Here is a 26660-nt window from a genome sequence, read left to right as displayed (position 1 = left end):
GGGTCTGATCTGTCTGCCGCAATGTCGCAGTCCCGCAAAAAATTGCAGATCGCCGCCATTACTAGTAAAAAAACAAAAACAAATAAAAATGACATAAATATTTCCTGTAGTTAGTAAACGCAATAACTTTTGCGCAAACCAATCAAAATACGCTTATTGCGTTTTTTTTTTTTACCAAACATATGTAGCAGAAAACAAATTGGCCTAAAATGTTAAAAAAATTTGATTTTTCCTTTTTTTTTTTAAATTTCATGTAAAAAAAATGTGAAAAATATTGTTATTTTTTCAAAATTGTCGCTATTTTTTTTGTTTATAGCGCAAAAAATAAAAAATCGCACAGGTGATCATATACCACCAAAAGAAAGCTCTGTTTGTGGGAAAAAAAGGATGTCAATTTCCTTTGGGTACAGCGTCGCACGACCGCGCAATTGTCCATTAAAATCACGCAGTGCCGAATCGCAAAATAGGGCCTGGTCATTGAGCAGCCAAATCCTCCGGTCTTAAAGTGGTTAAATATACAAGTGCTTTTTTTTTTTACCACTACTATTCCTGTATATTGGCTTTTGAAATTTACAGATGCAGCAATTTAGAAATTGGATGAACGTTTTAGCATTGGGATTTTTGAAAGATAAATAGTGTATTTTATATGCAACTATATAGATCAGACCAAAATGAGGGACAAATGCGGAGGAAAGAAGGACAGAGGGACAATGTTCCGAATGAGGGACAGTCCCTGGAAATCAGGGACAGTTGGGAGTTACGTGTATCTGTGACGTAAAGCCCCGTACACACGTACCGATGGTCGGCATACAAATGTTCCTCTTTTCTCCCCGGGATGTCGGTGTCTGCTGAAAAGTGCAAAGACAGCACAAGGACAGCACAAGAATTTTGTCCGCCGACTGCAGAAGTGATGTCATGTAATGGTTAACTTTCCCTGTGTTTTCTATTTTCTGAGCATGCCCAGTCTTGCAAATCTGCGGTCTGTCGGCCGAATTGTGTACTGACAGGCGAACAATCGTCCGTTCTGGTGTCGGCATACAAAAATTTTCATGTTTGCAAGAAAGACTTTTGTCCGCGGATTGTGTGCAGACAGCTGTCGGAGGCACCATACTAACACGCGTACAATCGGCAGATCCTTCGTCCACCGACGTTTGTATGCCGACGATCGGTACGTGTGTACGGGCCTTAACTGTTGTTTTATATATGTGATGTACACGCTTACTTGGGCGGAGTCATTTATCTCTAGCGAAGTGTAGCAAATAAAAAGGTTTGATTCCTGAAAGTTCGAGTGCAAATTCAATTCCATTTCTGGGTTTCAATTAACTATTTCCTGCAACAAAACCACCCCTGACATTTGGTGTGTAGACGATGCTGCAATTTGTAAATATTTGTTTTGTTTTTTTACATTGTAGAATGGGGTGCAGAATTTTACAGGGTGCCTTGACTGAGAAAAGGTTGAAAAACATTGGGGTCTTCAAACTATGGCCCTCCAGTTGTTTAGGAACTACAATTCCCATCATGCCTAGTCATGTCTGTGAATGTCAGAGTTTACAATGCCTCATGGGATGTGTAGTTCCACAACAGCTAGAGGGCCGTAGTTTGAGGACTATAGGAATCTCTATGTTGGAACATACAGCATAATCCACATGGTTATCCTCCAGCATTGTGAAAGGCCCTGGCCTATTACTGGCTATGACGATTGAGAGCTGAGAGAAGTGATTGTTATGCTACAAACATCAGGTGACAAAGTGTAGCGAGCTGTATGCATTCTATCAATAGAAGATACCAAATCCGTTATATATTAGTGCACCACAGAACACAGCCGTCTCTGCTTCCATATCAGTCATGTACTTGCTTGTTTCCCCAGAAGGAATGGTACAGTCTGCTCTCCCTGTGTGCTGGCTGTATTGGTACAGGCGGGGGTGTTGCTGGTTCCAGCCAGTGATCAGGAAGGTCACGTGTTACACGTCCTGGGATCCCTGACAGTACAGACAGAGGGATTGTTGTTGATGAGAACTGTGTCTAGAAGGAGACAGGAAAGATGCTGTGTACATTAAGGTGTGCCCTGTCTAAGGGGAAAGTGGCTGCAGCAGTCACCTCTGCATGGACTGACCTGACAAGAGGTGTACAGGTGAGCAGGGTGCACTTGTATTACTTACTGCTGCTAGATGTCACAGGGAACAGTGCATGGGTTTAGGACTTCACCTTCCTCCTAGAAAGTGTTTAAAAGGTGACAGCTGAAAGGATGTCACTGAGCTGTAGTAGCAGTTTGATTTCCTCTCTACCGTCCTGTGGGGGATAGTCATTGCCAGGGGTGTCATCCTGGGGGGGATAGTCATTGCCAGGGGTGTCATCCTGGGGGGGATAGTCATTGCCAGGGGTGTCATCCTGGGGGGGATTGTCATTACCAGGGGTGTCTTTCTGGGGGGGATTGTCATTACCAGGGGTGTCTTTCTGGGGGGGGATTGTCATTACCAGGGGTGTCTTTCTGGGGGGGATTGTCATTACCAGGGGTGTCTTTCTGGGGGGGATTGTCATTACAAGGGGTGTCATCCTGGGGGGATTGTCATTACAAGGGTTGTCATCCTGGGGGGGGGGGGGGGGTAGTCATTACCAGGGGTGTCATCCTGGGGGGGGGGGGTAGTCATTACCAGGGGTGTCATCCTGGGGGGATAGTCATTACAAGGGGTGTCATCCTGGGGGATAGTCATTACAAGGGGTGTCATCCTGGGGGGGTAGTCATTGCCAGAGGTGTCCTCTTGGGGGGGGGGGGATAGTCATTACCAGGGGTGTCATCCTGGGGGGGATAGTCATTACAAGGGGTGTCATCCTGGGGGGATAGTCATTACAAGGGGTGTCATCCTGGGGGGATAGTCATTACAAGGGGTGTCATCCTGGGGGGATAGTCATTACAAGGGGTGTCATCCTGGGGGGGGGGGGTTGTCCTTACCATAGGTGTCCTCCTGGGGGGGGGGGGATAGTCATTACCATAGGTGTCCTCCTGGGGGGGGGTAGTCATTACCAGGGGTGTCATCCTGGGGGGATTGTCATTACCAGGGGTGTCATCCTGGGGGGATAGTCATTACCAGGGGTGTCATCCTGGGGGGATAGTCATTACAAGGGGTGTCATCCTGGGGGGGGGGGGGGGGTAGTCATTGCCAGAGGTGTCCTCTTGGGGGGGGGGGGATAGTCATTACCATAGGTGTCCTCCTGGGGGGGGGGGGTAGTCATTACCATAGGTGTCCTCCTGGGGGGGTAGTCATTGCCATAGGCGTCCTCCTGGGGGGGATAGTCATTACCATAGGCATCCTCCTGGGGGGGGATAGTCATTACCAGAGGTGTCATCCTGGGGGGGGGGATAGTCATTACCAGAGGTGTCATCCTGGGGAGATAGTCATTACCAGAGGAGTCATCCTGTGGGGGGGGGGCAGTCATCACTCTTGAGCATGGAGTTCACCAGAGCTTCACAGGTTGCCACTGGAGTCCCCTTCCACTTCTCCATGACGACATCACGGAGCTGGGGGATGTTAGATAGGGTTTAGGTCTGGAGACATGCTTGGCCATTCCATCACCTTTACCCTCAGCTTCTTTAGCAAGGCAGTGGTCATCTTGGAGGTGTGTTTGGGGTTGATATGTTGGAATACTGACCTGTGGCCCAGTCTCCGAGGAGAGGGGATCATGCTCTGCTTCAGTATGTCCCAGTACATGTTGGCATTCATGGTTCCCTCAATGAACTGTAGCTCCCCAGTGCAGCTCCCTCGTACAGCCCCAGACCATGACACTCCCACCACCATGCTTGACTGTAGGCAAGACACACTTGTCTTTGTACTCCTCGTCTAGTTGCAGCCACACACCCTTGACAACATCTGAACCAAATAGGTTTACCTTGGTCTCAGACCACAGGAGATGGTTCCAGTAATCCATGTCCTTAATCTGCTTGTCTGCAGTAAACTGTTTGCGGGCTTTCTTGTGCATCATCTTTAGAAGAGGCTTCCTTCTGGGATGACAGCCATGCAGACCAATTTGATGCAGTGTGCGGCGTATGGTCTGTGCACTGACAGGCTCACCCCCCACCCCTTCAACCTCTGCAGCAATGCTGGCAGCACTCATACGTCTATTTCCCAAAGACAACCTCTGGATATGACACCGAGCATGTGCACAAAACTTCTTTTGTCAACCATGGCGAGGCCTGTTCTGAGTGGAACCTGTCCTGTTAAACCGCTGTATGGTCTTGGCCACCGTGCTGCAGCTCAGTTTCAGGGTCTTGGCAATCTTCTTATAGCCAAGGCCATCTTTATATAGAGCAACAATTCTTTTTTTCAGATCCTCAGAGAGTTCTTTGCCATGAGGTGCCATGTTGAACTTCCAGTGACCAGTATGAGAGAGTGAGAGCGATAACACCAAATTTAACACACCTGCTCCCCATTCACACCTGAGACCTTGTAAAACCAATGAATCACATGACACTGGGGAGGGAAAATGGCTAATTGGGCCCAGTTAGGACACTAAAGCCCCGTACACACACGCAGATCGTCGTCATACAAATGTTCGTCTTTTCTCCCCGGGATGTCGGTGTCTGTTGAAAAGTGCAAAGACAGCACAAGGACAGCACAAGAATTTTGTCTGCAGACTTCAGCTGACTGCAGAAGTGATGTCATGTAATGGTTAACTTTCCCTGTGTTTTTTATTTTCTGAGCATGCCCAGTCTTGCAAATCTGCGGTCTGTCGGCCGAATTCTGTACTGACAGGCGAACAATCGTCCGTTCTGGTGTCCGCAGACAAAAATTTTCATGTTTGCAAGAAAGACTTTTGTCCGCGGATTGTGTGCAGACAGCTGTCGGAGACACCATACTAACACGCGTACAATCGGCAGATCTTTCGTCCGCCGACGTTTGTATGCCGACGATCGGTACGTGTGTACGGGCCTTTAGGGGTGTACTCACTTTTGTTGCCAGAGGTTTAGACATTAATGGCTGAGTGCGTTATTTTGAGGGGACAGCAAATTTACACTGTTATACAAGATGTACACTCACTACTTTACATTGTAGCAAAGTGTCATTTCTTCAGTGTTGTCACATGAAAAGATATAATAAAATATTTACAAAAATGTGAGGGGTGTACTCACTTTTGTGAGATACTGTATAAAAATGTAGTTTGTGTACAGTGTTGCATGACCGCGCAATTACCATTCAAAGTGCGACAGCTGAAAATTGGTCTGGGCAGGAAGGGGGTGAAAGTGCCCTGTAGGTAAGTGGGTATTATTCCTTTAATGGTTTAAGCCTGTCCATTCACAGCAGAAGCTTTGGCACATTTTTTAAACGCATGCCAATGCAAGAACCAGTAAGGAGAGCAATTTACACCGGTGTTTTGTCCTGGTTTGCAGTTTTTGCAGTGTAAAAAAAAAAATACACAAAAAGTAGAGCAAGCCATGCTTTTTTTTTTTTTTTGTGCAACACATGGTATTTCAACACACAGGGAAAACTGTAAGCCAGCGAAGTTTGGCTCATCTTCCGTGCCGTAGATTGTTGGCATGTTCCAGAAAGTGTATGTTAAAAGAAAACGCAGCACAATAATGCACGTGTGTTCACCGGCACTCAGCACACACTCTGTTGTGAATGGATAGTGAGTCTGAATATTTAGGAGCGCTGTTTAATGGCGAATCATTTTTACTTGGCTCTTCAATCACAGCTGATATTTAGAAGCAGACGGGTGGAACATAAGATGATCCCTGTCCTGCCACTGTAGCCGAGAATTCCAGTGTGGGTCATGGCATTATTTTTGGCCCAGTGACATTCATGTTCTTCTACATACACCTTTTGAAGCTTATCTAGAACCATGACCTTCCTATACACATGAACCATTTAAACATACATGGGACTGTAGGCAAACAGCTAAGGTCACAGGTAAAATATGTAACTGACTGTCCAGCCGGGGAAATTGTAAATCTGTACAGCCGGTTTTCTAATCTAAACCTGACTGAAGCATGTTGCAAACAGCAGTCTAATCATCCAATGTCCATTTCTCTCCCAGGTAAGAAACTCTGTACTAAGGCCACTGGTTCACCATGACAGCCAGACAAATAGCATTCTCAAAACAAAAGCCAGTAAAGTCAGCCAATTATGTTTTTCATGACAACTTTCCTTTAGCCCTGGTTCACACTGAATGAGGCTTTGACATTATGCGACTTCACTTGAAATTGCATGATTTCAAAGCCGCATGTCAGTGCAATTTTAGGTGCTACTTGGCTGACATCTGTGCGACTCCTTTTTCAAATTGGTGCAGCACCGCAAAGTCGGCGTTGCACCAATTTGAACAGTTCGATTGCTGACAATAAGGTGTGACTCGTCATGCGATTTGACCTGTCGTAAAACACAGAAGGTTAAAAACCTTCTGTGTGCAACAGCCTTCCCAGCCCCCCTAAGGCTACATTCACACCTGAGCGTAGCGTTTTCGCGCATTTTTTTACCGCGATTTTTACCACGATTTACAGGCATTTTTTGTGAAGGCGTTTTTAGATTGAAGAGACCAATGGAAAACGCCTGTAATCTGCCCAAAAAGAAGCTCATGTACTTTTTTGAGCGTTGAGCATTTCGCTCACAGCGTCAAAACGCTCAGATGTGAACAGGGGCCATTGAAATGAATAGGATTTGTCTTGTTGGGCGTTTTGAGAGCTGATCCTAGAGCAGAAAAACTCCCCAAAAACGCCCCAAAACGCCTACATGTGAACGGAGCCTAAAGCTGCCTACACATTATAACATTTTCCTTTAGATTTACCAAAACCATATAATATTAGGTAAAACCTAAACACTTTTAATGTGTATGCAATCTTGGAGGTCCTTGCAGTACATAGTTGAAGGTAAATCCTAAAGCAAATTGAACAAAAAAAAAAGGTATAATGTGTAGCCAGCTTTAGGAGGGGCTGGGAAGGTTGTTGCACACAGAAGGTTTTTTACCTTCATGAATAGAAAGCAGGAAAGTAAAAAAAAACTTTAAAGTGATTGTAAAGTCTTTTCTAAATAAAAAAAACTGCTCTGTGCAGCGGTCCCAAACCTCCTCTTCTGTGTTTCCCCCACCGGCGCTTTTGGCTCCTCCTCCTAATCGGTCTGCCATCATAGTAGCCTGTGGGTTCGCTTCTGAGCTGGGCTGTGTGCATCCATATACACACACACACAGCTCAGCTTGGCCCTGCTGTCTGCTAACAGGATTTGATTAACAGCAGCAAAAGCTGTTGGCAATGAGCTGGATCAAATAAGGACTCAAGTTAGTACTTAGGAGGTATACCAATGCTGGGACATTTTGTACATTTAAACTATAACTAAAGGCAAAACTCTGTTTTCAGTTTTGGAAAGAACGGAGAGTATTAGAACACCTATTAGGTTTTTATTGGTGTCTGAGCCCCCTTAGGGAGATTCACCCTCTCTATTTGTTCTTTGTCATTATCATTGAAAGTAAAAGAAAATCCCAAATTTTATGCTTTCCTCAGAAAAATAATAGAGGGGAAATCTTCCAATGGGGACACTAGTTCTAGTGACCTGGGGGTCCCCAAGGAATCCCCTTAATTTGCAGGGATTTCTTCTCACTTCCTGTTTGGCTATGGGACAGGAAGTGAAGATAAATCTCTGCAATGGGACATCTATGGCAAAAAAAATGAAGAGAGAAGTTTTGCCTATAGTTCTACTTTAATGCAGGGAATTAATTTAAAGGGTAACTCCACTTAAAAAATGTGTAGCCTTTACTATGAGGTAACTTGTTGCAGACTTTGGGCATGCTCCACACAGCCATAAAAACATCATCATTGTACAACGGGAGTGTGTTGCACATCCAGTCCCTATGCTCTGCTTCTGGGACACCCCCCTGCAAGTATACAGTGATTGTGAACTGTGATTGATATACTTAGAGAAGAAGTTCGCAACTTTCGTTTTTAAACACAGCTCCAGGCTGCTTATACAGTGACACATAATGACGTTTTGTTACATTCGTATCTTTCTGTTCATTCAGCTGCAGTCAAAGGGATGAATTCTGATCTGCAGTTGATGTCAGTTAAAACAACCTGACAAGTAAAAAATAAATAAATAAATAAAAAAAAAAAAATATATATAATACATTTTATTTAATATTCTTTCTTATAACTAAAGACAAAACTTTTTTTCTTTTTTTTTTTTTTTTGGAGAGAGTGGAGTCAGTTTTTATTGTTGCCCGTTGCTCTATTTGTCCTGTTTACTATTATAAGTGAAAGTAAATGAAAACCCCACATTTTTGGTTGTCCCCAGAAAAGTAATAGAGGGGGAAATCTTCCAATGGGGATACTGGTTCTGGTGACCTGGAATGACTAAGGAATTGCCTTAATTTGCCGGGATTTTCTCTCACTTCTTGTTATGCTATGGGACAGAAAGTGAAGGAAAATCTCCTCCATAGGACACAGATGATGAAAACAAATCTGGCAGGGGTTAAGGGGTTACAACCCCCCCCCCCCTTTGCTCTATCCAAAATGGAAAAAAAAGTTTTGCCTATACAGTAATACCTTGGTTTGCGAGTACCTTTGTTTACGAGCATTTTGAAAGATGAGCAAAATTTAAAAAAAAAAATCTGTCTGGATATACAAGCAGTTTAGTACAGTATAAGCATGCCATCCCCTCTGTTAATGCCCTCTGTTACATGTGTCCCAGTGCTTGTACTGTATATAAAGATGCTGATTTCTACTGTTTCAGAGAGTCTACCGGCGCGGCGCTTATGTGACTCCTCGTCTCTCTGCTCCCCCGGTGGGCGGGGCCGATCACTCCTACTGACGTCATCTGAGGAGGAGAGAAGCAGAGAGCTGAGGAGTCACGTGAGCGCCAGAGATGCTCTAATACAGTATAAATCGGCATCTTTATATACAGTACAGACACAGGGACACATAATGTTATATAACAGAGGGGATGGCATGCTTATACTGTACAGTAAGGTACTTTATATATGATAGTAGCATATCTTAATTCATACCATTAAATGCTTGTGGAACGAATCATCTTGAGTTTCCATTATTTCTTATGGGGAAATTTGCTTTTGATATACGAGTGCTTTGGATTACAAGCATGCTGCTGGAACGAATTATACTCGCAAACCAAGGTATTACTGTAGTTCTATTTTAATCCCTTATTAACCTCTAGTTTTTACTCTGATCAGCCCTAATTAGCTCCCTAGTTTCCTTCACTCTTCAACTAATATTTTCCTGCTGATTTATTTTTTTTTGTTTCTATTTTATTAACCCTTAAAATTTTTTAACATTTTTTGTTTGCTAATATTTAATACACATTTATACATATTACACATTTCCCATTTAACCACTTGCCGACCAGTCACGTTGACTGTACTGTGGCAAAGTGGCTCGTTATCGTCTGGCGACGTAGACCTACGTCACCAGACATTCCCCTCTCTCGGAGGCTCGCTCCCACTGTATTCAGTTACAGCGGGAGTCGGGCCAAGGGAGGAGCGGCGGTGATCATCGGGGAATCGAGTGTGGAAATCTGCCCACTTGTGTAAACAGAGCGAGCGGATCTCCTAAGTGACAGGCAGGGTCAGATTGCAGGGTTCAGCATAGCTGAACCTGCGATCTGTCCCTGTGTCACTCAGTCACCTCCCCCCACACACGTCAGTAAGCACCAGGCATACATTAACCCCTCCCTCTCCAATAAAAATTAACCCCTTCCCTGCCAGTGTCATCTTTACAGTAACAGTGCATATTTATAGCACTGATTACTGTAGTAATGTCACTGGTACCCCCAAAAGTGTCAAAAATGTCAGTCAAGGGTCCGATCTGTCCGCCGCAATGTCGCAGTCCCGCAAAAAAAATCGCAGATTGCCGCCATTACTCATTAAAAAAAAACACCAAAAATGACAAAAATCTTTCCCTTAGTTAGTAAACGCAATAACTTTTGCGCAAACCAATCAAAATACGCTTATTGCGATTTTTTTTTTTTTTATTTTTTTTTTTTTACCAAAAATATGTAGCAGGAATTTCATATAAAAATATGTGAAAAATATTGTTGTTTTTTTCAAAATTGTCACTCTTTTTTTGTTTATAGCGCAAAAAGTAAAAATCACACAGGTGATCAAATACCACCAAAAGAAAGCTCTATTTGTGGGGAAAAAAATACGGTCATTGAGAATTTTTTTGTCAAAGACATGTAGCTAAATACATTTTGGCCTAAATATATGACAAAAATTGAATATATTATATTTTTTTTAACTGTCAAAGTAGAAACATATTGTTATTTTTTCAAAATTTAAGCTCTTTTTTTGTTTATAGCGCAAAAAGTAAAAATCGCACAGGTGATCAAATACCACCAAAAGAAAGCTCTGTTTGTGGGGAAAAAAAGGATGTAAATTTCGTTTGGGTACAGCGTCGCACGACCGCGCAATTGTCACTTAAATTCGCACAGTGCCGAATCGCAAAAAGTGGCCTGGACGTAAGACAGCAAAATCCTCCGGTGGTAAAGTGGTTAAAAAAAAAAAAGAAAACAAAAAGAAAATTAAGGGCTTGTTTAGGTGTGCTTTGCTCCCTGAAGAGCGATCAGCATTTGGACCTCTCATCAGAGAACATTTTCAGGTAGGTTATACGGGGCCCCCGTGATTTCTAACAGCAGCCCCCCCCCCCTCGTTTTTCCCCAGGTGCGGAATCAGCAGAACTGCCTAGAGTTCAGATAGAACAAAGTCAATTGGCCCCCTTCTTAGGAATATAGTCTATCCTGAGATCATTTTAATGTTGCTAGGCCAGGGCAACTTATTTTTCATCTAACTTGCTGGGGATTGGTGGCTTACTAAGCGGTCACAATATCTAAAGAATGTCCAAACAGAAGACGAGCAAGTCTTCCACTTCCACTAACCACTTTGCCGCAGAGCGGTCGGCAAGTGGTTAAAGTTTTTTTTTTTTTTAACTGCCCTGTTAGGGGGGGGGGGGTGTTGGTGAGATTTCACTCTTGGACCAGAGAACAGGTGAGATGACATAGATTCCTCTATCCCCTTCTCTACAGCCTCAGATGCACAGACGAATGAATACAAAGCGTTTAGAAGCTTCCTGTTCATTCACAAACTGAAGCATAGTAAATACAGTTGACTATGCTTCAGTGATTAATGAACACAGGGGGGATCAGTACTGTTCACTCACTGGGTTCTTTCAGGAAAGGAAGGGGCTGATAAATATGACATATTTAACGGCCCTCGTCCTCATCCTGAAAAATAACCCGGGTGTGCCCTCAGCAGTTGCCAGCAGGAGTGAAAAGAAAGGTGGGAAGCCGGCAGGAAAAGGATATATAGGGAGGCCCAGACAGCAGGGGAAAAGGGGGGTTCACAGAGGGGTCAAACAGCAGGGGGTGGGGGTGATCAAAGCAGTGGAAAGGGGGTGGGGTGCAGATACTTGAAACTGATCACGCTGCAATGCAGCTGGAGGGAAGGAGAGGAGGAGAAGCCGGCAGCGCTGCAGGGGGAGCCGCAAGAGGATTGGTGCCTGCAATAAGGCAGTACAGCCAGCTCTCCTGCTCAGCAGGTGCCTGGGCCCCCATTTTAAACTGATGGGGCCTGGGCCCGGTACAGGAGGGCCAGCTGCACTGCCTTATCAGCAGCCTTCATGTTTTCCCTGTTTGTCCAGGTACATTTTCATTAGTTATGCATAAAGGTCAGGTTGTACTTTTGACTGTAACTTTACACTGTTGGAGTGTACCAGAACCTGTCAACTACTGTACATGTGGCACGACAGAAGTTGCAGAAGGACTGGTTAATGCCAAAGCATGGTGTAGGAAAATCCCGTTCCTTGTGCGTTTCCCGCACCACATTTAGAACACATTGCCGTTTGTGATCTGTTCAGGTGCCAATGTATTGTTAATGGCACCCCAAATGCAGGTTGCAAACGCAGTTTGTCACAGTGCTGTACATTTTTCTCTATATTTATGTTCCACATAAAACTAGTTAAAAATACACAAGTTGCCTTTGCATTGTTGGATTCATAGGTGCATTTAAACCAGTCATTGCATTGCTAGGAGTGCATCTAAAATAAAATGACCACTAAAAGTTGTTGTTCTTTCAGAAGTACTTGTCTTTACATTTATTTACTCTATATTATTTTTAGATATTTAGTATCCTTTTGAAATTTTGCCTTTTTGAAATGCTTATTTTTCTCCTTTAGGCTAAAGCAGCATTTGCAACAGGCCCACGTCAGCATGACACGACTTTGTATGAATTCCGCACTTATACTATCAAGCCTTCATTGATGGGCGAATTCACAAAGCTTACAAACGAGAACTTTCATATACGCATGTCACGTTCTGAGATGATTGGCTACTGGACATATGAATTAGGTGGTCTGAATAAGGTGCTTCATATATGGAAATACGGTAAGGAGGTTAATGTAGTCTCTGTGGAATGAATATAATCTTTAATAGAGGAAATGTCCAAACTGAAGTGGATACAGAAAGCAAAGTTGTTGTTGTTCCCTAGTTGTTGTTCCCTTGGCCTATAAAGTGTGCTTGTGCCCCAGCCATTGCCCTGTGTAAAAAGGGCTTTCAGAAAGCAATTCCATTATGTCTGGAGTGAGCAAGCGTTGCCCTTTTGAATATCGTACAACTTCTTTAACAAAAGATTTTCATTCCATTTTTGTTACCAGGGCAGAGGACCTAGTGAGGACTTGGGTAAGTATTTAGGGCGGGGCTATACAAATGCTGGGACATTTTTTACCTTTATGCAAGGGATGCATTAACTCCTATCTGCCTGAGGGTACAACAAATGTTAACCACTTAAGCCCCGTAAGATTTTACCCCCTTCCTGACCAGGGCCTATTTTGCGATTCGGCACTGCGTGACTTTAACGGACAATTGGGCGGACGTGCGACGCTGTACCCAAACGAATTTGACGTCCTTTTTTTCCCACAAATAGAGCTTTCTTTTGGTGGTATTTGATCACCTGTGTGATTTATTTTTTTTGATGATGCGCTATAAACAAAAAAAGAGCGACAATTTTGCAAAAATAACAATATTTTTCACATTTTTTTTTTTTATATGAAATTCCCCAAAAAAAAAATGTAAAAATCAAAATTTTTTTACATTTTAGGCCAATTTGTTTTCTGCTACATATGTTTGGTAACAAAAATTGCAATAAGCGTATTTTGATTGGTTTGCGCAAAGGTTATCGCGTTTACTAACAAAGGGAAAGATTTTTGTCATTTTTATTGTTGTTTTTTTTTTTTTTTTTTTTAACGAGTAATGGCGGCGATCTGCGATTTTTTTTTTTTTTTTTGCGGGACTGCGACATTGTGGCGGACAGATCGGACCCTTGACTGACATTTTTGACACTTTTGGGGTTACCAGTGACATTACTACAGTAATCAGTGCTATACATATGCACTGTTACTGTACAATGACACTGGCAGGGAAGGGGTTAACTTTATTTGAGAAGGAGGGGTTAAGTGTGTCCCTTGGGGCGTGTTTCTAACTGTGATTGGATGTGGCTGTGTGTGTAACAGCAGAGATCTACGGTCCTACATAGCAGGACCGTATGATCTGTGCTGTTACATAGGGGAGAAAGACAGGCGGCTTTGTTTACATTAGCCACCTGCCTTTCTCCCGGTGTAACCGACGATCGCAGGGGGGGGGGGGTCCGTGAGCGAGCGGGCGCTCGCTCCCTAGAGCCTCACAGGCTAGCTTTGCCTGTGAGGGGCTGACTGCCGACGTAAATAGTCATTAGGCAGTCAGCAAGTGGTTAATGCCGAAGTGCAATTTTGCCACTTTGACATGTGTTAGTAAAACTGTACATATCACAACTACTTTGTGCATCCAGGTGGATTATACCTTGTTTTTTTTCCAGGACAAATTGGACTTTCTTTTGGTGGTAAATAGTAATGGATATCTTTTGTGTTTTTTTTTTTTTTTTCTTCTTGCTATCAAAGGAAAACTGACCCAAAATAGTAAAAAAAAAATCATTTATTTATTTTTTTTTAAATATAGCTGTTTATTTCTTGCTACTACCATAACCTACCTTCAAAAAACAACCTAAAACAAATTCTCCTGCTCCTGACAATCACAGTGACACCGCATATTTGTACGTTAGTGGTTGTATGTACCCGTAGAGCCCAGAAATTGGTGTGCATTTTTTGCTTTTTTTTTTTATCCTACCTAAAATACACGGGCACTAAATGCTTAAAAAAGAAAAAAAAAAAAAAACACTATCCAGAATATACTGTCCTTGACCTTTTGACCAGTACTTAACTCAAACACTAACCTTCGCACTGACTTGGATCAAACCTTGATCAAGGTATTTTTTCTTGTATTTATTGTACACACCATTATGTTTTTATTTTTTTCTCTTCAAGGAGAGAGAGAGCGAGAAATACAATGTATCTCTCCCCTCCATTCCGACAGAGAGGGAAAACACAGGGGCGGGAGTCAGTGACTTATCACTGTGATAACCAATCAGAGGCTACCACAGCGATCAGGTGCCCCAGAACTGGGAGACCCTGGTTTCTGTGCTGGGAGCGCGCTGTGCAGTGAGCTACCAGCACAACAACCGATATGCATACAGTGGGGAGAACAAGTATTTGATACACTGCCCATTTTGCAGGTTTTCCTACTTACAAAGCATGTATAGGTCTGTACTTTTTATCATAGGTACTCTTCAATTGTGAGAGATGGAATCTAAAACAAAAATCCAGAAAATCGCATTGTATGATTTTAAATAATTAATTTGCATTTTATTGCATGACATAAGTATTTGATCACCTACAAACCAGAAAGAATTCTGGCTCTCGCAGACCTGTTATTTTTTCTTTAAGAAGCCCTCCTGTTCTCCACTCATTACCTGTATTAACTGCACCTGTTTGAATGTGTTACCTGTATAAAAGACACCTGTCCACACACTCAATCAAACAGACTCCAAACTCTCCACAATGGCCAAGACCAGAGAGCTGTGTAAGGACATCAGGGATAAAATTGTAGATCTGCACAAGGCTTGGATGGGTTACAGGACAATAGGCAAGCAGCTTGGTGAGAAGGCAACAACTCTTGGCGCAATTACTAGAAAAGGGAAGAAGTTCAAGATGACGCTCAATCTCCCTTTGTCTGGTGTTCCATGCAAGATCTCATCTTGTGGGGCATCAATGATCATGAGGAAGGTGGGGATCAGCCCAGAACTACACGGCAGGACCTGGTCAATGACCTGAAGAGAGCTGGGACCAGTCTCAAAGAAACCCATTAGTAACACACTACACCGTCATGGATTAATATCCTGCAGTACACGCAAGGTCCCCCTGCTCAAGCCAGCGCATGTCCAGGCCCGTCTGAAGTTTTTTATGTTCTTCACACACTTTTTCATGTATTCACCAGGGATATGTCTTTGAGTACCCATTTTTAGTTTTTGCATCTGAAGTTTGCCAATGACCATCTGGATGATCCAGAGGTGGAATGGGAGACGGTCATGTGGTCTGATGAGACAAAAATAGAGCTTTTTGGTCTAAACTCCACTCGCCGTGTTTGGAGGAAGAAGAAGGATGAGTACAACCCCAAGAACACCATCCCAACCGTGAAGCATGGATGTGGAAACAACATTCTTTGGGGATGCTTTTCTGCAAAGGGGACAGGACGACTGCACCGTATTGAGGGGAGGATGGATGGGGCTATGTATAGAGAGTTCTTAGCCAACAACCTCCTTCCCTCAGTAAGAGCATTGAAGATGGGTCGTGGCTGGGTCTTCCAGCATGACAACGACCCAAAACACACAGTCAGGGCAACTAAGGAGTGGCTCCGTAAGAAGCATCTCAAGGTCCTGGAGTGGCCTAGTCTCCGGACCTGAACCCAATAGAAAATCTTTGGAGGGAGCTGAAAGTCCGTATTGCCCAGCGACAGCCCTGAAACCTGAAGGATCTGTAGAAGCTCTGTATGGAGGAGTGGGCCAAAATCCCTGCTGCACTGTGTGTGCAAACCTGGTCAAGAACTACAGGAAAAGTATGATCTCTGTAATTGCAAACAAAGGTTTCTGTACCAAATATTAAGTTCTGCTTTTCTGATGTATCATGTACTTATGTCATGCAATAAAATGCAAATTAATTACTTAAAAATCATACAATGTGATTTTCTGGATTTTTGTTTTTGATTCCATCTCTCACAGTTGAAGAGTACCTATGATTAAAAATTACAGACCTCTTCATACTTTGTGAGTAGGAAATCCTGCAAAATCGTCAGTGTATCAAATACTTCAGTTCAGTGAGGCTGCATATACACATACTGTCGGCAGGAAGGGCTTAAGATAAAAAAATAAGTAGCCTATACAACCACTTTTAAGGGTGAGTTCCAGGAACAGACTTTATTGCATAAAGTGGAGGAGTATTAGAACACCTGTCAAGTTTGCTGTCTGTTGCCCCCTTACAGAGATTTACTCTCTCTTTGTCCAGTTTACTGTAATCGCCAAAAGTGAAAAAATCCCAAATTTTGAGTTGTCACTCGAACATGAACAGAGGTTAAATCTCCAAATGTGGGTTACTAGTTCTGGTGATCTTAGATTTTAGTAGACCAATTAAAGTGTTACTAAACCCAGGACCCTGCATTTACTATATCTGGTCTCCCACAGTACACACAACATGGAAATTCAATCACTTTAGTAAATACTAACTGCTAAATACCTTTTCTCATCAGCAGTATAGAGCAGTGTTGTGAATTCTACCAGTGTCCGGCCGAGCACTGGTTAAAGCTTGTAGGAGGAGTTTTTATTCTCCTCTCACTCTCCTATGAGGCTGTATGACCCTGACCCTCTGGACAGTGCTGATTGGCCCTGTGCTGATCACATGCACCCCCCCCCCCTCCTAAAAAAGCAATACACACCAAACTGAGCATGTGCAGAGCGACTCTTGGGGCTCTGTACTAACAGCAGATGGATTAGGTACACTAGAAGAGGAGGATCAGAGAAGACAGGACCAAACCGCCTTTTTACACAATGTTGAGGATTAACATCCCTGGGTTCCACAGTGAGTATATGCAGCTTTCCTGTATATACAGACTGATTTTACTAGGGATGCACCGATTAAGTTTTTTTAAGACAAGTACTGATACTTTTTCTCAAGTACTCACCGATACCAATTACCAATACCTATTTTTAGTGTCGTGACAGTTTTTTTTTTTTTTTTTTGACTAATAAAAAATTACTTGAGCCTAGGTTCACACTGATGGAGATTATGGAGAGTGAATCACCCCGTCACCATACATTAACCCCTTACTGCACCCAACCCATCTCCATCCATTAACTCTTTACTGGATGGAGATAGGGTGGGTGCAATGAGGGGTTAATGATGACGCAAAGAGGTCCGGCTAGGCTCCACTCACCTCCAGAGGGAAGGAAGCCATGTTCCATTCGAAGTGCCAGAAGTCAGCAGAGACCCATGGAGATGGAAGAACAGGTGCCTGGAGTGTACATGCAGGTGATCATCCGGTGCAATAGTCAGTCCGCCCCTATCCTTCCTGACATGCACGTTCTAAGTCCGTCTTTTACCAGCCTGAGGACCCCCACACACGATCCATGGCACCCAGCTCACACCCCCGCCGGGACCTCTCCAGCCCCCCCATGGAAGTTCATCAGCACTCACACCCCGGAGAGCCCAGCAGCAGTCAGTTAGACCGAAAGGAGGTGGGGACACACTCCTGCCATCTATGCTTCTGGGTTCACACTAGAGCTGTGGGGGAAATCGCATGTGATTCAGGCAGGAATCGCACCACGATTTGGGCCCATCTATTTTGTTGGGGCTCAAATCGCACCGCAAAGTTATCGGTTCAGGGTATCAGAGCATTTTCGTACCGATACTCGTGAAAATCCCCAGTATCTGCACCAATACCGGTATCGGTGCAACCCTAGGTTTTACTGTTGTGGGTTTAGTACACTAAAGTTTGCCCATGTACTAGCTCTTGCCACATGTGTCTTTAATAAAGACTCTTCTATATAACTTTCAAATGGAAAAACCTGAAATTATTCAGAATTCTGATCTCTGACTACGTTCAGGCACTTGATTTGGCAGTTTATGTTCCTTAATGGCTAGACATGCTCTGTTCAAGCACATTGGAAACATGGGGTTGTTTTTAACTTTGTTGGGTTTTGAGAACATCATATAAGGGATGGCGCCACAGATTAATGATCGCGTAACTAAAGGCAAAACTTTTTTATTTAGGTTTGGATAGAGTGGAGAGGAATTAGGAGGCTTCCCAGTTTTTACTGCTGTCTGTGCCCCTGTTAAGGCGATTTCCCCCCCCCCCCCAAAGTAATAGAGGAGAACTATTCCAATAGGGACACTAGTTCTGGCGACCTGGTGGTCCCCAGAGAATTCCCCTAATTTACAGAGATTTCTTCTCACCTCCTGTTTGGCTATGGGACAGGAAGTGAAGAGAAATCTCTGCAATGCAACACAGATGACAAAAAAAAATCTATAACCCTCCTTTACTCTATCTAAAATGGGGGGGGGGGGAACAGTTTTGCCTATAGTTGTACTTTAATGGAACTTTTAGCCCTATTCTTCTATTGCCCTATTATATTTTTCTACTCTAAATCTTTCCCTCCCTGCTTACCATGGATGTATATGTATAGTAATGTACAGTTCATAATACAGTACATTTTTGTCAAAATCTGTTTATTATATTAAAAAAACATATTTATCTTATTTGTCTACACTGACTGTTATTTTGCACACGTTTTTTGCTTCTTTAGAGCAAATACAAGAGTGTTGAATACTCTTAATAGCGGAGTTTTCAGGGATACCTACAAAGTTGTTTTCATTGTTAAAAACAATACTTTATAGCAGCCCCCAAAATTTCCACTCTTCTGCTCCCGTTTGGCGAGTGGAAATTTGAGGACTGTGAGTATGGACAGGGCTGTGCTGTCCCAGGAATCTAGAACTAGTTCAATAGGAACTGTACAACCACCTGGGACCGCTCCTTCTCCACCTCCCTCCTACCACACATCCCCGCTCCCCGCACAGGCCCGCAGCGCACATTACGATAGAAACAGTCAGCTGCCTGGGATTGCTCCCCTCCACCTCCCTACTGCCGCACATCCCTGCCTCCCGCATAGGCTCGCAGCGTGGGCATTACGATAGAAACAGTCAGCTGACTGGGACCGCCCCTCTCCACCTCCCTACTGTTGCACATCTAAGGAGTGGGGTGGTGCATGTCTCAAGGCAGTACTAAGTGCGCTGTTCCAGCTTTTACATCATTAAAATAGGCTATAGTATACTTGTATTTTACCCCTGATATTCTCAATAGACCGCAGCTGGAGCACAAACAACTGTTTCTTATTCAAATACCCTGCAACCTTGTGCAATACAGCAAACAAAGGGTTAAAGCAGGCAGCGTTGTGTTGCTTTCTTACCATCTGCTTTAACCCTTCGGACCCCGCAGAACCATGCAGTTGCTGGGTGTTTGCAGTGGCCCCATTTTCTTCCTTCTTTGTAAAAAAAAAAAAAAAAAAAAAAAAAAAAAGAGAACTTTATTGAACAACATCAGCAGTGTACAGTGCAGCAAGTGTATCAAAATAGTATATGCATAAACTAGTATATATACAACATTTATACATAGAAATTGCAACAAAGTGGAGCAGTCAAGGCATACAGTATATGTCAATATATTTTAACAAGAAAACCTATAAGGGATCCAGAAGAGGGAGCTTGGCCTATAAATGAGATTGGTAGATATTTATGTAGGTCAGTCCCTAATAGAACGCTGAGAAGGGGAAAAGAATGGAGGAAGGAAAGAGGGGGGGGGAGGGGAGGGAGGTAGACCAAGGAAGAGCAGATTGTCAAGCAGGAGAGGCATGAATTAACTGAAAGAGCTATGCTCCCTGTCAGGGCATGGGCAGGAGGGGTATAGGCAGCACCAGGTGGAAAGGTATTAATAGGGGAGACTAAATGAATAAGAAACAAATAATAATGAAAAAGCAAATCGTGAAAACCATGTGAAGTGATCAGAATATAAGAATGTGAAGAAATATAATAAAATCCAAAAAAGTCCCAATATATATGTAGCAATCATAAATCAATTGGCTGGTCCCCCACAAAATAGAACAGTTCTTTCCTTGTGACACAGAAGGTGCTTTTCCACTAAAGTAGTACTAAAGTTAAGTGGGTAGGATAACAATGGGATGGGTGGGATTCTCTGACCAATCAATGGCTAGTAGTGACTGCATGCAAAGGATTGTGGGATATGTTACCGGGTATGGTACCTCTTGGAACCACAATCGAGGTGGTACTGTTTTTGAGAGCCGTACCGTTCGGTTCCATGCAGTGGAAAAGCGCCGCCGTACCGTACCGAACCGTTCCTACACCGTGCCATGCGGTACCAGCAGTGGAAAAGCACAAAAGCGAGCCGAATCGTTTGGTTCCATGCAGTGGAAAAGCGCCATTAGTGTTGCAGACATGGCCTGTAATACCGGCCCTACGATCACCGATCATATGGGGCATACTGCACAAAAAAAGCTTGCCCTCCTGTTGGCAGCCATTATGGCTGCTTCCGGACTAGGTGGGGCTATCTCCATCTGTATAGAGCCCCAGGAATCTATCTAAGTGGACCAAATCTCAAACTTACTCAGACAATTTCTATTGACATAGGTTATTTTGTACAGCAGTAAATTGCGATTGACGGCGGGATTGTGGCTCTTTACCGGAGATGAAGGGAGTCAGTGTGACACACTGACACTGTGGTTAAGGATTTTCCCCCGGGGACGCCGGCAGGATAATGCGGGGTGTCACACTGACTCCCTTCATCTCCGATCTCGGTAAAGAGCCTCTCGGTAAAGAGCCTACTGACGTAGGCTCTTTACCATGCGACCAGCCGTGTCCAATCACGGCTGGTCACATAGTAAACAGGAAGAGCCGTTGATCGGCTTTCCTCAGTACGTGCCTGACGGGCACGAGTAAAGGAGCGCCGATCGGCGGCTCCCCTGACAGGGGGGGGGGGGGGTCGGCACTGGTAATCAGATCATTGATTACCAGTGCAGACCCTCGGGGGGGGGGGGGTGCCACTAGAACCAACAGGGATGCCCACCCATGACCCCAGGGATGCCCACTATGGCCACCAGGGATGGCAATCAGGGCTCAGGGAGCCCCCCAGTGCCCTCCCCATCAGTGCTGCCCACCAGTGCCCATTGCATCTATCAGTGCCGCCCACCAGTGCCCATTATTGCCCACCAGTGCCGCCTATCAGTGCCTCCTATCAGTGCCCACCAGTGCTGCCTATCAGTGCCCATCAATGCCGCCTATCAGTGACCACCAATGCTGCATATCAGTGCTACCTATCAGTGCCCATCAGTTCCGTCTATCAGTGCCGCCTATCAGTGCCACCCCATCAGTGCCTCCTCATCAGTGCCTGTCAGTGTAGCCTCATCAGTGCAGAAAAAAACATATTTATTTACAAAATTGTATAACATAAACAAAAAAACTTTTTTTTTTTTTCAAACTTTTCGGTCTTTTTTTTATTTGTTTAGCAAAAAAGGAAAAACCTTGCGGTGATCAAATACCACCAAAAGAAAGCTCTATTTGTCCGGGGAAAATGACATAAATTTGGTTTCGGTACAGTGTTGCATGACCGCGCAATTGTCATCCAAAATGCAACAGTGCTAAAAGCTGAAAATTGGCCTGGGCAGGAAGGGGGTGAAAGTGCCCTGTCTTGAAGTGGTTAAGGATTTTCCGCCAAGCAGAGACAGTGGGGGTATCTGTGCCTTCCATCGAAGTAAAATTTTCCTACGTACATAGTATGTGGCATATGAGGAACAACTCTGTGTGCCTCCTCAGGGATTGTCAAATATATTTTGCTGTAAGGCCTTGGGGTCTAACTCGATGGTTGAATTCGCAATTTGGTTGAGATCTAGCACCCGCTCCCAGAATCTCTGTAAGGCAAGGCGGGACAGAACCATGCAATATGAACAAAGGACGCCTCCGGCGTCCAAAATCTTGGACGAGGTGAGGGGGTGCCGGGATAGATGGCCGTTAACCTCCGTGGTGTATAATAGACTCTGTGTAAAATTTCAGTTGTGTGAAGAGGTCTCTAGCAGAAATCATGTTTGTCACATAAGAGGACACACAGTTCTCCCAGTCTTCCTCGTATAGGTAGGGTAGGTCTTGCTGCCATTTCAAGAAGACTTTGGGCAATTTTAGATGAAGAGGCCAACATCTTAGATGAAGAGGCCAACATTGCTTCCTGGATTCTTTAAAACATCTCTTCTGTATACATTCCATTTCCTAGAATTTCATATTCTATGGTACCTTTCTGCCGGTGTTCTGTCGAATAATGCATCATGTTGGATAATGCCTCCCGACGATCTGTCCATGCGCAATTTGTAACAACACTCCAGCTGATCTTTTGATCAGCTGGCGTGACGTCCACACTGCGCATGCGCAGATCGTCTGAGGCATTATCCGATGATCTGCTAAGCGCGGAGGGAGAATCTAATTGTCAGATTCTGACTCGTCCTAGGCGGAGTCACAGGTGGATGAATATTGCTGTTGGGCGGATTTGGCTGTGTTGCAGGGCGGATTCCGTCGCTCAAGTCTCGTGCATGCGCAGAGAGAGCGAGGCAGAAACTGTCAATTAGATTCTCCCTCTGCGCTTTGCAAATCATTGGAGGCATTATCAGACAGGATGTATTATTCGACAAAACAACGCAAAGCAGTGATTCCTGTACTGATTCCGCCTTCTGAAACTCCTCTTCTCAGTGCCTCTGTAGATCTGAAGGCAGGCTCTGTGAAATGTGTGACACAGCAGTGTCTACTCACAGGGCATAGTGATTATGTGTCACAGAATTCAAGGAAGGAAATGTGTGGGGAACTTCACAAAGTTTACATACTTCAAGATCATTCAGATTATTGTCGTCCAGCTAGGTATACTGTAACTGAAATACAATGTGGAAATGAACATATGATTTAAAATTTTGCCCATAGATACCCTTTAAGGTTTTAGGTGTTGGTATCAAGTGTTTTATTGTGTTGCATATACTTTTTTTTTTTTTTCTTAGACAGCTTTGCACATCGGTCACAAGTACGGTCCAAGCTACCTCAAGACAAAGAGTGGCAGGAAAAATACATATGCAAAGCTATGCCCATGATAGAAAAGCAAGACATTGAGATTGCCTACTTGGTACCATGGTGTAAACTGCAGAAGCCAGAGAAGGAAGGTGAGTGCTGGTTACAATGATTCTACCCGACCCTTGTTTCAGGCAATTTAATTAGTTGAATCAGAGGCACATATCTTTACTATACTCAAATAAAGTCAACACTGAAGTCCATACCTAATCTCCAGAGTTTATTTAAAAACAAATGGTCGGCTATTAGCAGAAAGGTATGTGAAAAAGAGATCTGGCACCTCGATAATCGATGCCTATATCAAATTGTTAAGATTTTTTTATTATTAGTTTGTGATTGCTGCTAACTCACTGCAGGTGTGCCCAACATCAGATTCAATAAACCATTAAGTCAGCGTAGATCTAATCTCCTCTGGTTAAGAAAAAAAAAAAAATGTTTGTGTTTTCTCATTTAAAGTGTCAGTCCACCTATTATGAATAATAAACCACCATTCTTATGTCAGCATATGTGACAAAACATCTATTTATGTAATAATGTATAAAAATTATGTAAACTATAAATTCATATCACACGTAACCATGATATCCTGTGGATCCAAAAATAGAAAACATATCAGAGTGATCCAAAAATTAAATACCAAAAAAACACAGTGAATTCCTGGCCATCATCCAAATTTAATATTGAACACCCAAAAAAAAGAGAGCAAAGTAGGACTTTAAAGGCTACAAACGAGGGATACTCTAGATTACTTTAAAATGGTATCATAATTTATTGTGTCCATACTTTAAAACATACATAAAGCATAATCAAAAAAAGAGAAAAAAAATAAACGAATGAAGATAATGACGATACAAGGTAAAGTCCCAAAAATTAAACTCTACAATAATTGTTACATAAAGGGCTCTTTCACACGGGCGGTCCGATCAGATCCGCCTGTCAGTTTTTTAGGCGGATCTGATCGGATCCTCCATGCAGCTCTATGGGGCTGCGGGTGTCAGCGGAGACACCTCCGCTGACACCCGCTGCCATCCGCATCCGATCCTGTGCTGAAATCTGGACGGATGGAAACCCTATTTTTCCATCTGTTCAGTAATCGGAGCGGAGCGGATCTGATGAGAGCGGACAAGCGGTCCCCTCTCCTCCGATCCCCCATAGAGGGCAGCGGGTGCTGAGACACCTCCCTCTCCGCTCTGCAAGCGGAGACGGAGCTGTCATCCGCCCGGCTCAGCGGGGATCGCGGATCGATCCCCGCTGAGCAACACTGATCCGCCTGCGGAGGCGGACCGTGTGAAAGAGCCCAAAGACAGAAATTTTCAAAGTGCCAAAGAATGTGCAAGAGCTTCAACAAACAAATCCGTGCAATCACCCTGTTCAATCTTTCCACCGATCACCCCAAACTGACTCACCAGATGGAGTGGCTGGTAAAATTATAAACCAGCTTCTGTGCCTCTTTAAGAAATATCCAGCAGACTGGCCCCAATTTCTAGCAGTAGATATTCCCGTCTCTTTAGTCAAACGCTCTCATAGGGATGTATAGAGGTTGTGGGTTTAGGAGGAAAGGAGAGTCCACATAGTGTAAATCCATATAAGACTCGGCCAGTTTATTTAAAATACAATTTATGCACTCACATTGTGGAAGTTTCTACCTGACAGTAAGGGTAAAGCTGCCGCTCCGTGAGGACATCGAATGACGAAACTAGTTGGGCGGATCTAGGACGTTGGACGCTACCGCGCATGTGTGACTCGCGGTTTGGAGAATCCCAACCGGAGACGACATGAACACTTTATAAGAAAAGGCAGTTTACCCTTAGTGTCAGGTAGGCACTTCCACAATGTGAGTGTATAAATTGTTTTTTAAATAAACTGGCTGAGTCTTATATGGATTTACACTGTGGACTCTCCTTTTCCTCCAGAGACCTCAAGATTACACAGGTCCAGTCAAAACCGTGGCAAAAAATTGCGGTAAAATTGTGCATCTTTTAGGTCACAGAAGTGTGAAAGGGGCCTTAAATAAAACCGGTTTCACCTGCATACTCCCCAGGGAGTCTGTAATCACCTAATCTGGAACACCCAATTGAATTTTTTTTATTGCTTTTGAAGTGGTGGTAAATGTAAAGATATGCTTACTTTTTATGTGTAACAAATCTGCATGTTTACTAACCACTTGCTGCCTGTCCGCATTACATTTACTGCGGTCGGGCGGCACAGCCAGGCACCGCAAAGTACTTGTACGTGACTGTGTACTTCCTGGGTTTTGGGCGTGCATGTGCTTGCCCACTGCTGCCCTATGCTGTGATTGGCCAATCACAGCACAGACCTCTGTGTTTGTAAGTACAAGGCCTGGATGGATTTCTCCCTACTGTTCAGAAATGAAAGCAAGGAGAGAAATCTAGCCAGATCAGTACAAGTAGCACACAAACACTTGCATACACTTGTTAGGCACACAGTTAATCTCTTCATTGCCCTTCTGATCACCCAGCCAGTGCCATTAGTACAGCGTCCGTGTACAATATTATCACTGATCGCTGTGTCAGTTAGTGTCCCTTCCAGCCAGATTGCCTGCTACGCTATCAGTCGCACTATTTTTCGCTGATCACCACCATTATTAGTAGTGTCTGTAATGATCAGTATCTTGAGCACGATCAGGACCTACTAGTGTACCCAATAATATAGTGTCCCCAAAAGCACAGTGTTGGCAGGATCCATCCTCGATCACTGCTAGCACTTGCAACATGTACAGAATACATTTTGGCCAAAATATATAAAGACATTTGATTATTGGATATGTTTTTAACAGAAAGTGGAAAATATTATAAGTTAATGTTGGTGCACACAATATATTGCCAACTTTTTTGGGGAAAGTATTAAAGCTGAGGTTGTGTTGAGAAAATGTATACCAAATATGTCAAACCTTAAAATTGCATGCGTCTGTGAAGCAGTGACAAACTGCGTTGCCCTTCAATTGTCCATAGGCAATAATTAAAAGGCCCTTACAGGTCATCACTTTAAGGTTAACCATAAATGGTTGCCTAAGAATTATTGCTCTCACTCTGGCATGCGTGGCAATGCGTAATATGTGTAGTGCACTTATACGCACTCAGTGTGCGAATTCACATTTGTATGTGGGGGCGGGTGGCCTAAACTTTTTTTTCATTTTTAAAACTTCCGATCACGTGTCCAACCACAGCCTTCACAGTGTAAACAGACATCACATCTGTACAAGTGCACAAAACATCTGCAGTAGTGTACCATTGTGACATCAGCATCTGTCAGTGTCCACCAGTGGCCATTCAACATCTGTCAGTGTACCCACCAATAAATAAATAAAGCATTTATAGCGCCCCCAATCACCCCCCCCCCCCCCGTGCTCGCAAAGGTGAACGCACATGTTGGTCCCGTACGCATATGTAAATAGCGCCAGCATCACATGTGAGGTATCACCGCAAACACCAGAGCAAGAGCAATAATTTTTGCACAAGACCTCATGTGTAACTCTATACTGGCAACTAGTGATTGACCGATATCGCTTTTTCGTTGCCGATACTGATATTTTGGTCAATGCATATCGGTATTGGCCGATTATTTTTGTACA

General features: G+C 43.7%; 1 protein-coding gene across 1 annotated transcript in view; it reads left to right on the top strand.

The window, feature by feature from the left end:
- Positions 1 to 1991: 1991 nt before the first annotated feature.
- Positions 1992 to 26660, top strand: part of LOC309546230 (protein NipSnap homolog 3A-like) — a 34199-nt gene continuing 9530 nt past the window's right edge. The window contains exons 1-3 of the mRNA XM_082245796.1: positions 1992 to 2131; positions 12161 to 12368; positions 23002 to 23160. Of these exons, the coding sequence (XP_082101922.1) occupies positions 2042 to 2131; positions 12161 to 12368; positions 23002 to 23160 (457 nt within the window). The 5' untranslated portion in view covers positions 1992 to 2041. The remainder of the gene's footprint in view (positions 2132 to 12160; positions 12369 to 23001; positions 23161 to 26660) is intronic.

The sequence above is a fragment of the Pelophylax lessonae genome (assembly GCF_965119305.1).
Source record: "Pelophylax lessonae genome assembly, chromosome: 1".
Lineage (NCBI taxonomy): Eukaryota > Metazoa > Chordata > Amphibia > Anura > Ranidae > Pelophylax > Pelophylax lessonae.
Note: the sequence above shows the minus strand (reverse complement) of the source record. Positions and strands in the feature narration are given on the sequence as shown.